This window comes from Pipistrellus kuhlii, unplaced genomic scaffold (genome assembly GCF_014108245.1).
Source record: "Pipistrellus kuhlii isolate mPipKuh1 unplaced genomic scaffold, mPipKuh1.p scaffold_m20_p_3, whole genome shotgun sequence".
NCBI classification, from domain to species: domain Eukaryota; kingdom Metazoa; phylum Chordata; class Mammalia; order Chiroptera; family Vespertilionidae; genus Pipistrellus; species Pipistrellus kuhlii.
In genome coordinates, this window is record NW_023425529.1 from 15,955,796 (window position 1) to 15,972,631 (window position 16,836).

General features: G+C 53.4%; 1 protein-coding gene across 12 annotated transcripts in view; it reads right to left on the reverse strand.

Annotated features, from left to right (window-relative positions):
• The window catches only part of CHD4 (chromodomain helicase DNA binding protein 4), a 31,787-nt gene extending 21,271 nt beyond the window's left edge, over window positions 1-10,516 (reverse strand). For 3 of the 12 annotated variants that reach the window (XM_045587680.1, XM_045587679.1, XM_045587678.1), the window contains exons 1-14: window positions 9,030-9,183; window positions 5,726-5,847; window positions 5,310-5,525; window positions 4,979-5,097; window positions 4,608-4,849; window positions 4,227-4,354; window positions 3,850-3,985; window positions 3,509-3,687; window positions 3,073-3,312; window positions 2,065-2,268; window positions 1,758-1,963; window positions 1,259-1,390; window positions 1,086-1,182; window positions 75-266 (exon numbers count right to left, since the gene is read on the reverse strand). In XM_045587680.1, coding sequence (XP_045443636.1) covers window positions 75-266; window positions 1,086-1,182; window positions 1,259-1,390; window positions 1,758-1,963; window positions 2,065-2,268; window positions 3,073-3,312; window positions 3,509-3,687; window positions 3,850-3,985; window positions 4,227-4,354; window positions 4,608-4,849; window positions 4,979-5,097; window positions 5,310-5,525; window positions 5,726-5,847; window positions 9,030-9,168 — 2,352 coding nt within the window. In that variant the 5' untranslated portion in view covers window positions 9,169-9,183. Of the gene's footprint in view, window positions 1-74; window positions 267-1,085; window positions 1,183-1,258; window positions 1,391-1,757; window positions 1,964-2,064; window positions 2,269-3,072; window positions 3,313-3,508; window positions 3,688-3,849; window positions 3,986-4,226; window positions 4,355-4,607; window positions 4,850-4,978; window positions 5,098-5,309; window positions 5,526-5,725; window positions 5,848-7,601; window positions 7,630-9,029; window positions 9,184-9,353; window positions 9,532-10,359 lie in introns of those variants that run through there. The other 9 variants (XM_036455452.2, XM_036455454.2, XM_036455448.2 and 6 more) reach the window with 9 other exon arrangements.
• Between the last annotated feature and the right edge of the window lie 6,320 nt (window positions 10,517-16,836).

The window sequence follows — 16,836 nt, forward strand, 5'->3', positions numbered from 1 at the left end:
CTCTCTCCTCAGATTGTGAGAAGACAATGAACACAAATACCCCCACAAAGAACTAACAGTCCCAACTTTCCTACCTCCTTGTAGAGGGAATACAGGAAGACTGCTGTCTGGACAGTTTTCCCAAGGCCCATCTCATCAGCCAAGATGGTATCTGTGCCCTGAGCCCAGGAGAAGCGCAACCAATTCAAGCCCTCCATTTGATATGGGTGCAGGGTTCCACCTGTGGCATCCAGGTACTCTGGCTGTCGCTCATACTTCACTGTTGGCTGGAGGATGAAATAAAGAAGTCATAAGATAGCAAAAGATTCCCTTCCTTTCATAACAGAGCTGCTTCTTCCTCATACATTTTCACTACAGCCTCCTTGTGGGGGAGCCACAAAAAAATTGTGGAGTAAAAGATCCTCATCAATTATTGTAACTTTGTGTTTGATAACTTAACAGGCAGACGGAGGTCTTGGGATCCCACAGATCTCTGAGAAAAGACATATCATAGCTTCCTTAGCAATACATTAATTCTGCTAGTCAGGACCCACCAGATAATCCTATTTCCCTCATCCCCACTGCTGTCCCCAAAACCTATCTTTTTAACCTTAATCGTCTCCACATCTCATACAAAAACTCCCAGAGAAAATGAGTCATGAATTAAGGATCAAGAAGACCCAGGTTCCAATGTTTCATAAAAGCTTGGTTGTATGATTGCCCCCTACCCCACAAAACTTCCTCAGTCATTTAAAACACCACCACCTGGCCCTAGCCAGGTAGCTGAGTTGGGTGGAGCATTGTCCCAATACACAAAGGTTGCAGGTTGTATCTCCAGCCAGGGTACATATTGATACAAAAAATAACCAATGAATGCATCAATAACTAGAAAAAACAATGTGTTTCTCTCTCTCTCTCTCTAAAAATCAATTAAAAACAAAACACCACCTCCTATGCTTTTATTTTTCTGACAACGAAAAGAGCAAACGACTTCATGAAGCATTCTCAGCTATAAACTTATTACTTGCACCATCACTAGACTGGAGCACACAAGATACATTGTCCTACCCTGTAACTTGTGTCCTCCCGCTTCTGTCCCAACTCACATCAACTGTTGGAGTTTCAGGAGGCCTCTCCAACTTCCTTAGCTTCACCTTCTTGAGCTTCTTGCCTGGTCGCCCTTCTTCACCCCTCATTAACTCCCTGAAAAAGACAGCTATCACACCACTGTCCAGGTCCTCAATAAGAAGCAACTCTACTCAACACCAAAGTGACTCACCTGTGATTCCAATAGCTCTGCTTGAACAAGTCATAGTCTTGTATCTCCACATCCTCACTCTCCCAGGATGCCTGGTCATAAGGCAAGTCCCGCCACTTGATCAAGTAGTGGACGTGGCCCTTCTTGTCCACACTGCAATATTAAGGAGAGAAATCCTCAGAGCCAGAAGGCTACCCTCTTCTCCTCTTACATCAGCCTTCCTCTCAAAAACTGCCAATAACATATGTTCCAAACAAACTGGGAAGTGGGCCAGATATGTATTCAGAACCTCTACTATACTAGTCTTTGGACCAAATATTATCTCTAATACAAAGTCTCCTATGGCTAAAAAACCAGGATTCCAGCCAGCTAATAACCATAGTATGTGTATCTCTTCCAAGTGTAAGTTACTGGTAATGTCCATTTTCATAATCCCTTTGGCAGCAATCTTCCAGTAGATATGCTGCCTACCCTCCCATATGCCCAAGACAACCACAGCCTGGCCCAGCTCCACTGGTACCTGTGGTTGAGAATTCGGTGGATCATCATCCACTCAGGTTTTATCCCATAGCGATAGAAGCGTTCCTCCATCTCTGCAAATTTAGGGTCCTTGTTCTTTCGCTTTCGGCTCTTCTCTTCGTCACCACCAAAATCCCCAGAAGGTGGCTCATCCATATCATTCTTCCGCTGATAGTTTCGGAACATCACTTGACAGTGCAGCTCCAACTGCAAGCAGAAAGAAAGAGGTCACCAAGGAGCTGCAGTCACTCTTACTCACTCCACCCTTTTTATTGCAACCCCCACATCTCTGGCCTATCCAGGTTTACCTGCAGTTCAGACACCCAGGAGCAGTGCCAGTAAGACATGCCTTGCCATTTCACAAAGAACTGTCGCTCTGGGCGCCCCTCCAAGGGCTTAGGGGAGGGAGTATTGGGATCAGCATCTGGAGGCCGAGGCACTGGTGTGGGAGATGGTGGCTGACCCCACTTCCAGATTAGGATCTTCTGGACTTTGCCCTTAAGAGCTGGACACTGAGAGAAAAACACCAAATCATTACCATGGGGAGGAGATAGTATAGCCCACAGCCTCAACCTTATCCAAGAATTATTAAAATCTCATTGCAAGTAAGATATAATCCAAGGACCCTTCTAGGGAGAGAACTGAATTCCCTCTCCATTTCTGGACTTTTCCCAGGACTTGTGTGACATAATCACTACTATCTGCTTAACAAAGCTAGCTAGACTTCAACAATAACCTGGCCGGGTAGTTTAGTTGGCTAGAGCATCGTCCCAATTTGCTAAGGTTGTAGGTTTGACTCCCAGTCACGCACATATAGGAATCAACCAAATGAATGCATAAATAAGTGAAACAACAAATCAATATGTGGGGTTTTTTTTTTCCTCTCTCTCTCTAAAATAAAATAAATAAATAAATAAATAAAAAAGGCAATAACCCAGAACAAGAAACAGAAAAAAAAACAAAAAGAAAACAGAAAACCCACAAAACCTATAGCCCAGAATTCCTCTTAAGCAACCAAAAGCAGTAAGTGACCCTTTTAACCATTCTAAATCACCGTGACCCCAAGGCTGAGTGGCAAAACTGGGACAGACTAAACTAGAAGAACAGTCACCATCCCCCTCAAGACAGCTGGCAAATAATTCCCCCGTTCAAAGTCATACCTTTCCCAGGTCTACCTGAGGAAGGAAAACGCCTGTCTCTGGGCTAAAAGGCTTACAGTTCTCCAACGACCTCTACTGCACCTCAGCCTCACAATGCTTACACACAGGTTTGTAAAACCCTCCCATCCTTCATCCTGGCTGGGGTCAGTCACTCACCGTGCAACGGGGACAGAGCCACTCGCCATTGGGGATCTCTGGAAGCGGGGGGTTGAGGCAATGGATGTGGTAGGAAGAAGGACAGGTGTCACAGCAGAGCAGTTCCCCGCCATCCTTGCAGACCCGACAGAATTCCATATGGTGGTCATCCTCCTCTTCAGGGTCTCCCCCAACTTCTTCCAGGATCTCCTCACCCTCCGAATTATCATCTTTAGCCTCCCACTGGATGCCTTCCTTCTCCTGCAGTAAAGAAAAAGCAGAGTCAGATTATTACCACCCCCCCACCCAAGGCTGAACCACACATCATTCCATCGAATGCTTCCCAAAGCCCACACCACCACCACCACCTTACTCCCCCCCCAAGGCCCAAAAAAGCTTTATCCATCCCACCCTTTCCCCCAAGGGTCCCAAAGGGCCACAGTGGCCAGGTACTCACACAGTGTGGGCAGCTCCACTTGCCCTCCGGCGCCTTCTCCATATCCGGGTCCAGGCACACCATGTGGTAGGCTCGGGGACAGGTATCACACAGGATGATCTCGCCGCCTTGCTGGCACACCTCGCAATAGTCCTGGTGGTCTGTCTCATAACCATCCATAGCAGTCACCTCCTCCTCGCCTGGGCAAGGAAGAGGGAAAGCCCAATTATTAGAAAAAAACCACCTCCCCCCTCCCACCATCCTCTACTCTAAAAATAACCCACCCCTATCTCCTTAGGGAGATTCTTCCCCGGTCAGTCCCTCCCCATCACATCACATATGGATTCAGAAAAGAAACTCACCTTTCTTTTTCTTTTTAGTAGTTCGAAGTTTCTTGCGGCTGCGGCTACTACGGCTGGTGGAACCATCGGAAACAGAATAGCTGTTGATGCTGGCATCATCGAAGTCAGATTCTACATCTAAGTCGTCATCCTCACTCTGGAAGAATAAAAGGTTAGAGGTTCAAGCCAAGGGGAGAGGTAGAAAAGGAATCCCTCCCTCTCTTACTAGGGGCACTAGAATCCCAGCAAGGATTGTTGTACATGGAACCTAGTCACCTGTTCTGTGGCCAGCTCCCTACATCCTAAGGGCCTACTGTGTAGGCTAGATCCTGACATGAGGTAGCATCCTCTCTATCAGATATGGCACCCTCAGCCAAAAGGATGGGCTGGGCTCTCACCGAGGATCTCTTACGCTTAGAACCAAAACCTCCCAGCTTGATTTTCAGGGGAGCCACTTTTTTGGGTTTAGGCTTCTTGGCATCAGGTATACGAGGACTGCCTTTGGGCTTCCTCCGAGCATTGGGACCTAAAATCAGGAGAGAGCAAAGTAAGATGATACTGTCCAAATACACATCACAGGGCAGAAGATGAGGAAAATAATAAAATTTTCTCCATCTAAGCTGGCTGCCCCACATTCAGCTTCCCAAATTTCCCTCCTAAATCCAACATTAATCCCTCCCTCTTATCGTCTGTCTTTGGGCTGACAGAATAGCATTTCCATACTCTGTCTTCGCCATCCTAGGCCCTCGCTAGTCGCCCGCCCACAAGTCCCACTTTACCTTTGCCCTCCTTGGTCTTGGCCTTGCGGATAGGCACCTCCACCGGGGGAGGCGGCGGCACCACTTCGGTAGCGGTCACCATGCTCTCCACCACAGCCACTGCCGCTGCCGCTGCCGCCGCCACCGAAGCCCCAGAACTGCCTTTGAAGGGGTTGTTGGTGCTAAACTCCCGCCACTTCGCACCCAAAACCATCATCATCTTGGAGACAGCAATTTTGGGATTTTTGGCAGCAATGAGGGGTCTGGTGGACAAATGAATGAGAACAGAAAAAAGAAAGAGAGAAAAGTTTACGAGTAAGAGAGGGAAAGAGAAGTGAGAAGAGATGATAGACCACCTCTGCTTCCCTTGCCCCCCAGACCCTCCTGTTTACCGGACAAACTGGCTGAAGGCCTTATAGTTGGTGAGGGTGCGATAATCCTCCTCTGAGAACACATGGTCAATGTCTTCCATGCCCCAGTCTTCCAGAAGCTGAGCAGATGATTTAGGCTCCTGCAGAGAGAACAAGGTCAAAGACCTGACTCCTAATGCCTACACCTGCTAAGGGAACTGAGTTAAAACTAAGGTTTGCAAGACCAGAGGAAGAGAGCTAAAAGGAAATCATTAGAAATAGGGGGGGAGAAAATGTTCTAATGGGCAGAAGAGTGTCTGGGACACAAAGGACAAACGTTAACAATCAGTACTGAGGATGGAGGTCCAGGTACCTTCGAATCATCATCATCTTCATCCTCCTCTTCTTCCTCCTTCCGCTTGGATTTGCTTTTCTTTTCTTTCTTGGGTCCAAGCTTCTTTTTCTTCTTCTTGCCAGGGGTATAGTCGCTGCCCTCACTGTCTGAACGCAGAGCCACCTCTTCTTCCTCCTCCACAAACTCTGGCCCCTCTCCAGAGCTGTCCCCCAGCTGCCGGCATAAGAGCATACGCTGGAGCAGGGAAGGGAGGAGAGGGAGACAGACACACGCACGCTACACACATGCTGACCTCAGGATTGCCCTAAAGGCTTGTCCCCTGGACCTGTGGCCTGCACTCCAGAGGAAGTAACAGACAGCCCAGCCCTTCAACCCTCTTCAGAGCTCCTCCCTTCTTCCTCTTATTCCCCCATAGCATCCAGTCACCCACTCACCTCCTTTTTCTGGCGCTTGCTCTTAGGGATTTTAGAGTCCCGAGGTTTCTTAGGTTTCTTTTTCTTCTTGAGTTTTGGAGTCTCTGCTTCTGACAAATCCTCTTCTGGGTCCTCTTCGTTTTCTACATGTATTTGGCAAAAAAAGGAAGTTATGGAAAAGATCAATAGCAAAGGTTAGCGCCTAATCCGGAGGCTTTAGACATTATTCCCCCACCTTTTTTCCCAGATTCCACTGAAGAGACAGCTATACACCCCACAGAAAGAAGCTGAGACTCAGGACAAAAAAAAAAAGAGAGAGAGAGAGAGAGAGCACGAGCGAGCGCGCGCGCTGGATAGACCCAAAATAGGCCTGCCAGGCCAGACTAGACCCACCTCAGGCAGCTGTCCAGACCCCTGCCTCCTCTCCCTATTCCTAACAGGAGTCTTCTATATGCTTATCTTTAATGCAGCTAAATCAATCTGCTTAGTTAACCAAGTAATACAAATAGGTCTTGTCCTCCTGTAACTGGCTACGAAGTACTCTATCAATCAGGGAATGAGGAGTTTTACCCAGATGGCAAAAACTACTGCATATACCTCACCACATTCCTGATATCAGTTCACGGGTTCCAGAAGCCACACCTTTCAACCACCTTTTGGGTCGACCCAGCTCAAAACAACCAGAATCTCCAAGTCCCAGGTTCTGTTGCCAGCCCAATCCCAAATGTAATTTCCTTTTCCCATCTCCAGCTCTACTGTTCCCAGCTTCTCCTGGGTCAGTAGTCTCTTCTCCCCAGGGGCCCAAATCAGCCCAGCTGTCACCATCTCCTTCTCCCCCCACCCCCATCCTCCTCCCATCTGGCTCCACCTCCTCCCCTGGCTGGGCGCACACAAAGCCCGGGGTAATAGAGAGCTCCTGGGCAGGGATAGGTGGGAAGGGGCACGGAGGGGGAGGAGAAGGCCAGGAGGCAGCTTCCTTTGTAACAGACATTCAAACCAGCACACCAGCTCCCTCCTCCCTCCTCTTTCTCCTTCTTCCCAAGCCACCCCCCGCCCAAGGAGGGGGCAGTGGAGAAGGGAGTGGAGGGAAGGAGGGAGTGCCTCACCCACTGAGGAGAGGGAAAATGGCTCCTGACCGCAGAAGCCAGCCAGGGCACCCAGCTGCCAACATAGGACAGACAGGAAGTGGCAGGGGAGGGGGATGGGTTGAAGAGAGGTAGCTGGGGAAAGACTACCCAGACAGAAGACTTCCCAAATCATTACCTGGTCAGAATGCCACCTCTCCCCACACCTCCTCTGGGATGACACAGTTCTCAGGCGGCTACCCTACCATCCAAGTCAGGGAAACCCAAGACAAACACGAAGGTAATACTATGAGAGGGACTGGCTACTCCCTCCATCATAACTACCTTTTTTTTTTTTTCAATCCTCAGAGCAAAGATTTAATAAAGGCTCAGTGGAGCTGTGGCCAGAGCATACAACCTTCTCCTCAAGTTTCTGATACCCAAGTGATTTACCATGCGGCCGGGGAGCCCACAAGAAGTCTCTGAAACTCAGTTTCCTCATCACCCCCACCCGGAGTCCAGATCCTAAACCACCTCCTGCCACCTATCCAATAGCTGGGAGTCACGTCCTCACCAAGAAAAAAGAACAGTCCCTAGATGTGGTGCACAACATGCTTCCTTCAATCCTACACACGCTCTCAGCTCCTGACCCTCAGAAGTAGCCCTAAAACGCCTCTGGCTCCACCCTTCCTGAGCCAGGCAGATACTCGGGAACATGAGACATTAGGCTGGACAAAGCACCCTCAGCCTCCCCCCACTCAGCCCAGGATCAGGCCAGGCACCAGAAAGCCCCTCCCATTCCCTGGGGAACCGAACACCAGTCAGGATCTCACCAGAAAGAATCATTTTCTTTAAGGGCTTCTTCTCAGCAATCCCTATTTCAATCAGCTACATCTCTGGGGTTTTCCTCTTCACTACCTCCATAAACGCTGGAAGTGGAGACAAGGACAAACCCATGCAGGCAGAGGAGACACCTTCCAATCCACGTAAGACCCCCAAACTACTCAGGCAGCTAAGATACCGACACTGGCGTGGCCAGCAGCAAACCGGCTCAGACACAGAGGAGGATTTGGGAAAGGGGCAGGAATGGGTGTGGCAAGTGGGAAAACTGGGTCATGCTACAGCGTGGGGCTCGGCTCCCAATAAAACGGGGGCAACTCCAGACCAAGGGGCCAGCGGGAAGCCAAGATGTGCAACCAACTCTGGCTGGATGTCACTACTTCTCATGCCCCTCGCAGAAAAGGTGGAATCGTGACTACCACTCCACCACCATCCTGGGCAACAGCACCCTGCCCTGCAGTGAGGAGGCTCAGGCCTAAGGTTTTTATCTCCACAGCTGACGGCTCAGTAACAAGTCTGCCCGCTCTCCTAAGTGGCCTCAGGTGGAAGTGAAGACTTCCAACTCAGAAAATACCAAATGTAGAAACAACTCTCTCCCAGACCACCTCTACTTGCCACCAGAGCTGAGGAGAGAGAAGGCATTAGTGAAAGATGGTCCTTGGGAAACAGAAACAGGACCAGCAGGCTCCAGAATGGGAGAAAAAAAAAAAAAAAAAAAGTGGAGAGCATGAAGAAATGGCATGTAGGAAAAAAAAAAAAAACGAAACTAGAAAAAAAGATCAAGGAAATAAGCAGGTGACTTAGCTGGGGGTTCTGAAGGAGAAACAGAAGAGACCTCATCCGATTAGAAGCAAGACATCAATCATCGTTTGGAGATAGACAAGGGCTACGCCAATAAGGCACGGTAGTTATAACCATACAGGTTTGGCCAGTTCAAGGAGCCACCCCAAAATACAGACGGCACAACCCCCAACACACCTACACAAACACTTCACACCATCAGCCCAAATCCCAGGCTACCTGCACAGCAGAAACCTCTAGGGGGGGGAAAGCCTGGATTGTGTCCATTTGCCTGAAGAAGAGGGTAGTGAGAGTATCGCCTCCCTTCTCTTACACTTCCTAGTATGCGGGTCAGGCTGCCCCTCGCCCCCATCATTCCCCCAGCTCAAAAACCTTCCAGCAATCTGCCTGGCTGAAAGAGCTCTCCATCTCGGCTAAGGAGCGCAATTCAAACTTCGGCAGAGTTGAAACAGCACAGAAAACTGGTAACTGATCAGAAGCTAAAAATAATCAGATAGAGAGTAACCAGCGGAGACTCCAGCCACAGGATCCCAGCGAGCACAGATGCCCACCTGGTCTCATCTAAGGGCAATCTTCAACCCCCTCCCCACCACCACCCAGCCTCCAGGGGGCCCCGCTACCTGCATTCCTCCAAGAACCCACACAACCTAACGCGCCTGCCGGCCCGGAGAGCTCCCTCAACTGGGAACTGCAGAGCATTCCTGAAGACAGACAGTGCAGCAAGCTTGCATCTCTGTCCTCGGAGCCCAGGAGGCACATGGCTCTCCCCCCACCCCCAAGAGCTCCGCAGAAGAGAACCACTCCCTTCGGGGTGCCCTCTACCTCCTCAGGCTGCACGGGGAGAGAGAGAGAGAGAGAGAAACTAAGCCCGGTCTCACCAGAATCCCTAGGGAGGACCCGAATGCCTCCTTCCTGCCCCGGGGCCCTTGGGGGGGAAGACTTACCTGGGTGGGGTGGGGGCAGGCTGTTGTTCAAAAGTGCATCCATGTCCTCCTCTTCGCTGCCCGCGGAGCAGGGGGACGGGGAACCCAGGCCCGACGCCATCCCCTTCCGCTCCCGGCCAGGGAACTGGCCCAGCTGCTCGTGCCTGCGGCCTGGGGCCCTCGACACTGGCCCGAGTCACTGTGCGGGGGAGGGGGGAGAACAGTCAGTGACGCGCCGCCCCCTCCCCCACCCGCCCGCTCTTTCCGCCCCCCGCCCCCCCCAGCCACCCGGCCCGGCGGGGCACCGAGCCGCTCAGGCTGAACTTAGTTCCACACTCCTCCGAGGCAGCCCGGAAGCCGGCACCCCCACCGGAGCCCCCGCGGGAGAGCAGCGACGCCCCCGAGGGCAGAGCGGTGCAGGCTGGGGAGGGGAGCCGGCGGGCCGAGCGGGGGTGACGGGGGAGGGGGAGGAGGGTCCGAGCGGCCGCGGGCGGGCGCGGGGGAGGCGGCCGGCCGGCCGGGAGGCGCTCCGGGACACAAGGTCACTTGGGGGCGGGGGGCACCGCTCTGCGCCCGGGGAGGGGCCAGTGCCCAGCAGGGCAGCTCCCCGCAGGCCGGCCTCCGGGACAACTCCCGTCCCCCCGAGGAGGAGCGGCGGGACGAGGGGGCGTGGAGGCTCGGGCGCCCCGGGGGGCTGCGAGCAGGAACCGGGGGGCCGCGGGGCTCCCACCGGGCAGGGGGTCGGGCCACGTGTGCGGGGGGCAAGGGAGCGGAGTGCCAGGGGCCGGACGCCGGGCATTGTGGGAGGCCGAGCCCGAGGGGGAGTCGCGGGGAGCCGGCTCCGGTCCGGGTCGGGGCGGGGGGTGGGGAGGCGGGCGCCCTGCAGCGGGTGTGGAGAGAGGAAGGGTCGGCTCCTCCGGGCAGGGGGCGGCGCGCCGGTCTGGGGGAGTCTGAGGGACCGGCGATGCCCCTCGGGGCTGGCCGGGCTGAAAGGGGCATCCCTCGGGGAACCTCGCGCTCTCCTCACCCCGGAGCCGCCGCAGGTCCCGCAGGGTCCGGCCTGGTGTCACTCCCGCTCCGGCTCCTCCTCACCGCGGCCGAAGGGGGGAAAATGGCTCCGGCTCCGGCGTCGCCTCTTAAAGGGCCCGAAACACCGGCCGGGAAATCCCACCGCACAGGCCCCGCCCCCCCACGGACAGCCCATAATAACCTCAACCAACTCCAACCCCCCCCTCCACTACCGCCACCCTCCTCCCTAGGTCTCCCGGGCAACCCCCGCCCCCTCGTCGCTCAGGCAACCATTGGCCACGCCCCCTTCAAGCGCGCGCGCGTGTCACCGGGGCAACCACCCACCTCCTGGCCATCCCATAATACACTCGGACACCACCGCCACCAGCACCCCCGGCACACACACATGCTCCATACACATCTATACCAAGGCTGTTGACACCTTATAATATTACAGACCTTTTGCAACTAACCCTTACCCCCCAGATATCCCATAATAGGCATTCTTTGCCAACTTCTTCACAGTTGGCTCTGATGCTAGCATCCCACAATAATTCTTCTGTCACCTTTCCCTCCCCAGGGCCATCCCATAATAAGCAATAAGCACCCGCCCAGCACTTCAGCCTGGCAACCCATAATATTCATCCCCAGCCCCCACAGACATCCCATAATAACCACTCTTCATCCACCCCAATTTGATATCCCATAATAGTCAGAAACTCACCCCACACACACACACACTACAACGGACACTTCGGCCTCCTCCCACCCTCATCCCTTAATGATCAGTCTGCCACTTTCTATGCAGACATCCCATAATAATCAACCCCCTGGAGCTGCCCTCAACCCCTGAATGCTAGGGTCTAGATCCTCACACCACCACCTCAACCTTTACACACTCACTCCAGCTCCACAGCCCATAATAACCACTCCTATCAAAGAGATATCCCATAATCATTACTAGTCCTACGTTCACCATACAGATGACATCTAACCTCCTTTAACACTGGAAAGATAGCTCAGAATTTTTACTGCCCCACCCATACCCTGACATCCCATAATAACTACAGGGAACGGGGTCAACCAAATATACCATAGAACTCCCAGCACAACCCATAATGTATCACATCCCATAGTCCCTCATCTCCACTCCACCACCCCTATACCTTTCCAGCCATGCAACCCATAATATTCATATTCATACCTCCCCCATCTCCAGATGCTGAAAGTGTCTTCTAACACTTAGAGCAGCCAGGGTGAAGTAGGCTGCCCACATTGCCTTGTCACTGCCCCAGCTTGTACACACCTTTCTGACCCAGAGCAGTATCCTGGCATAAATAAAGCTTCTTGATGTCTAGGACAGACCCTAGCTTCCCTTATCCCATCATTTCCAGACACTCAGGAACTGAGAATCAACTCCACCTCAAGCCCACCAAAATGCAGGTATCTCCAGACACTTACGTACAAGATTTAAGTTTTGGGTAAGACCAACCAAATACCATACTGGCCAGATGAGCTATTTACATAAAGTTTCATTCATCCCAAAGCATCCCCAAATAAGCCCAAACTCCCATCTAAAGACTATTTCTCAACATCTCAGCAGTGCTCTCCCCGCCTAACTACCTCCCAGGTCACTAACACTAGGGCTTGACAGAATACCTAGCAAGGCACAGAGCTGGGAAATGCAAGGACCATAGGTTCCTCCTTCCAAGAAGCATAAACAAGCAAATAAACTCTGAGACCAGATAGAATAACTGTTGTCAAAGGAGAGCAATTGAGTGCTAGTTCCCAGTATCTTGTTACAGAGAATAAAACAAATCCCGACTAGTCTCAGGGGAGGTCACATCCCGATAGAGGTTCTTGGTGGTCCTTCTAGAGGCTAGAAGGTATTCCAAAATGGGTGGATGGTCAAGGTAATCTATCTGTTCCCTACATACTAAGGGATTTTGATTGGAAAGTGATGTTCATCCAGCCATCATTTTTTTTTTATTGATTTTTTACAGAGAGGAAGGGAGAGAGATAGAGAGCTAGAAACGTCGATGAGAGAGAAACATCGACCACTTGCCTCTTGCACTCCCCCTACCGGGGATGTGCCCGCAACCAATGTACATGCCCTTGACCGGAATCGAACCTGGGACCTTTCAGTCCGCAGACCGACGCTCTACCACTGAGCCAAACCGGCTTTGGCAATCCAGCCATCATTTCTAATACTAAAATTCTATAATATCATCATGTGCTTCCTTCCTGAGTCAACATGCCAGAACTGTTATCCTCATTCCTAAATACCAAATTCTGCTTATCCTCAACGTCTCATGGTTTTTCAGCCACTTTCTCATTTTGTATCCTGAAGTCTCATATTACTTTCAACTGCCCCCCATCCTCACTTCATTGAGGCCCCATTTTCCACCCCCCAAAAAAACCTTTGTTGTGTAATATTCCCCATCTTCCCCTCCACGTGTACGTGTCAACATTCCAGGATGCCTTCTTCATTCAATTGTGCCACAAGGTAGTCACCCCCTTCCCTAACTGTGCTGGAGAGCCTGATCTTAAAACCCTTTGGCCCTCAGAAAACCTGAGCCCATAAACCTGTCTCTTTGCTCTTTCTTGGCCCCCAGAGAACTAGGACTTGAGTGAAAACCAATGTCCCAGCACCGCTGCCTTGCTGCCCCCGACCCCAAGCCAGAGGTAATGTCTTCCTCTCTGCTCTCTTGTGCCTTTTTCACACAAGTCCAAGACCTACGGCGGTGGGACAGGTTGAAGAGAAACCGGAACTTCCTCCTAGGAGGAGCCCTTCCTGACCAGAAATGAGTGGGAAGAGCTTCATACATCTCTACATTGCCCTTCTGATCTCACTTCCCCAGAGAAAGGGCCTGGCCAGAGGATAGCACTCTGCTCTGGGAGCCGCGGGATTGGAGAACTGGCAAGGAGAAAAGAGCCCACAAGAGGCAAAGCTTGCTTCTGGAAATCACTATCCCTTTGCTTCTAAGCAGAGTACCAGAGACCCTGATAAGTCTTCCCACCAGTTCCTGCCTGACTTAATTCCCTGGTCCACCCTTTTGCTACATCCATTGTCCATTGTGCAGGCCATTCCTCCCCCCCCTCCCCCTTCCACAAGGCTACCATAGTCTTCCTCATTACATTCTCTTTAACTTCAAGATCGGGCCCCATTCATTTGTGCAAACACCCCCCCCCCCCCCATGCGTATTCTGAGTACTGAGAAGGAACCTTGTGCTCCTCATCTGGGGGGAAGGAGGAAGCTCTTTTAAGATACCGTGATGTGGGCATACCTCCTCTCACGAAGTTTCTCCTTCGTATATAGTGCTGCCAGACACCTATTATGCCCTTTCCTCTCCCCATTTCTCTAGGGGATCTAGCCTGCCTCTGGGCCTCAAATTCCCTTCTGTAAATCTGCATCTGCCCTTTTCTTCTTATATGTTTACCACATTGCTATAGTGATTCCTCATGTAAACCAAGAAGAGAGTTTTATAATGGTAGTCACAGCCTGTGATGACAGGCACTGGGGTACCCTTAGTGCGCCACAGCCCTCGGCCCCATCCCTATGGGTTCTACCAACTCTTGCTCCTCTTACTCTCCACCTCTCCCTCATACCACAAGGAAAAGATTAAAGACCCTTCCTCTCCTCTGGAGGTCCAGAGGGCTAGTGTGTGTGTGTGTGTGTGTGTGTGTGTGTGTGTGTTGCTTTTTGTGGTCTTTATGCATCTATGCTCCCCCTCCCTATCCTGGCTCCAAGCTACCCTCCCAGATAAATTATAAATAAACCACTAGCATGATTGGCCCTCAGGGACCAAGGGTGGGATAATCTCCTGATTAATGTATCCAGGGGGACAGCCTCTCTAGCCAGTTATCACAGAGTTCTGTTCCCATCCCATGGCACAGAAGAACCTAGAATAACACTCAGCATACCATAGTTGCTCATGGAGTTTTCAGCACATGCTCTGTATGTAGTTCCTCCTTCTGTATGTCTGTTCTATGTGAGCCCTAGAAACCCTGCTTGTAAGAGATTGAAGGGACCAGGGTTCTCTTGCTCTGTCAGAAAACAATTGATTAGGGAAGAAAAGCCACAGTGACAGTGCGTTCTGATGGCTAGACAGGATGCGGGTTGTGCAGGGTTGGGGGGGAGGGGCATTTGTCCTTCAGGACCCAACCCAGCCTGTATTCCCTAGGTGTGACTGCAAACTGGCAAAGATGCCCCGGTCCATCACCCCCCCCCCCCCAACCTTAGCGATGGTCCCGAGGGTCAAATCCAGGAAGGCAGAGTGGGGGAGGAGGACTTGGGTCCTGTGGCCGCCCAGGAGAGCACTGCTCCCTCTGGGGTGCCACACAGCCGGGACCCAGCCTTCTCCCGGTGCGGCCAGCACGCCGGCAGCCCTGGACTCAGCAACCCTGCGGCTCCCAGGCTGCGAGCCACAAGGACCCAGGTGTCTGGGTTTCGGAGGTGGCTAGCTCTAGCCTGCCCCAGGGGCCCCTTCCAACAGCTGTCACCCAAGAACCTCTTCAGCCAGTTACTCTTGCCAGGCCTCCGGTCTGGCTCCAGGGCTCACCCACCCTCCCAGCTCCTGCCCTCTTCCTTCCTTTCCTTTCCCCTCACCCCTCCCTAAAGCTTCACCTACCCTTTACAGCCCCACCCAGCTGTGCAGGGCACATCCCATAATAATCCTTCTCCTTGCTGCCCCCACCCCCCCCCAAAAAAAGGAGAGGCGGCCATCCCATAATAGCCACCCACAAGAGACATTCCGCGGTGACCGCCCCCTCCCTGCAGAGCTGCCGGGAGCAGCCATCCCATAATAGCCGGCCGCCTGTTTTACTGGTTAAGGCTGTGGAGGGAGCTGGAGAAGAGACAGAGGGGAGGGGGAGGGGAGAAGGGCCCGGGACCCCACTTTGGGACGGGAGGGCGAAGGGAGAGGAGAGTGCCCCAAGGGGATAGGGCGGCCCCGGGGACCCCGCGGGGATGAGAGGCGTGGTCCTCCGGCCAGACAGCCCTGCTTTGGGGCTTTCTCCCCATCCCCAGGGGCTGCCTGTCCCCCCCAGGGGCCCGGAGGTAGCTGCTAGCTAGGGCGGATGCTCCGATGGAGTTGAGGTGCCTAAAGAGTGTGTGTGTGTGTGTGTGTGTGTGTGTGTAGGGCGGGGTGCTGGGTTTCAGGTGGTCCCCTTGGGCCGTTTGAGAGAGAAGCAGACCTTAGAGAAGATGGCCAGAGAGGAAGGGATGGGGTGGGGTGGGGGGTTAAGGAAGAGCTTCCCGGGGCCCTCCCCATTCTGCACCACCATCCCATAATAATCCCCCCGGCCCCACTCCCCCTCCCACACCCGGCATCCCATAATATCATCTGGAGAAGCAGTCCCCGCAGTAGGTACAAAGAGCTATCCCATAATATGCTCCCCCACCCCCCCTCGCTACCCCCCCTCCAACCGGCCCCCCCTCAGTCACATGCAGCCGGTGCCATCCCCCGCTGCTCCCCCCTCTGGCCACCGAAGGCCTTGCCAGCCCATAATACTCTTGCCTCTGGTCGCAGGAGGCCTCCAGCCCATAATATTCCCTTCCACCACCGCCCCCCCCCTTCCCGCCCCGCACCCCTTCCTCCCGCCTCCAGTTGGAGCCGGGCCTCACCAGCCCATAATACTCCCCGGTCTCCTAAGGCTGCTCCAGCCCATAATACTCCGCTGTCTCCTAAGGCCGCGCCATCCCATAATACTGCCAGACGCCTGACCTGTGGGCCAAACCCCAGCCCGATCCGCACATCGAGGCTGTGTCAGCGCCGCCAGCCTCCTCCCGCCCGCCCTGCCCCCTCCGCCCTCGCGGGCGCCCAGCCTCCCGGGCTCCCGCCCGCCCTCCTGCCCTGGGCCCCTCTCCCGGCCCCACCCTGGGCCTGCCCGGGCCCTGACTTCCCCTCCAGGCTCCTCGCCCTTTCTCCTTCGCCTGGTTCTTCATCCCATGCCCCGTGCTTCTCTCATTCAGGTACTGCCTCCCACGCCTCTGGCTGGAGGTGCATGAAGTCCAGGGCACCCAGCCAGGCACGGCTCCCCCCACTCCCCCAAAAAACAACTGTGCACTTGACCTCGCACCATGGAAACGCACCCGCCTGGCCCTGTTCGCACTGCTGGCAGAGCCCCGCCTGGGTGAGGATTCACCTGGGGCCCTCCCTGTCCTCCAGAAACCCTCCCTGTGGGCATCGCCAACACACTCTCCCCAAGGCGTATTCTTGTGGGAAAGCGCTCCCCTTTGGGGTGCCTCTCAGGTGCCTTTCAAAGAAGAGCTCCTTGACCCTCACAGCACCCCAGGGAGGGAGGTATGCCGATCCCCATTTCTCAGAGGAGAACACAGAGGTTCAGAGGCTAAGTCATTGCTAAGGTCACGTTGCCAAGAAGCGTCAGAGCTGAATGAGTACCTACGTTTTTCTGATTGCCAAGTTCAGAGAACCTGTGGGATCCTCCAAGACCCCTGTGAGGAACCTCAGTGCTTGGTGAGATCTTGCTCCCC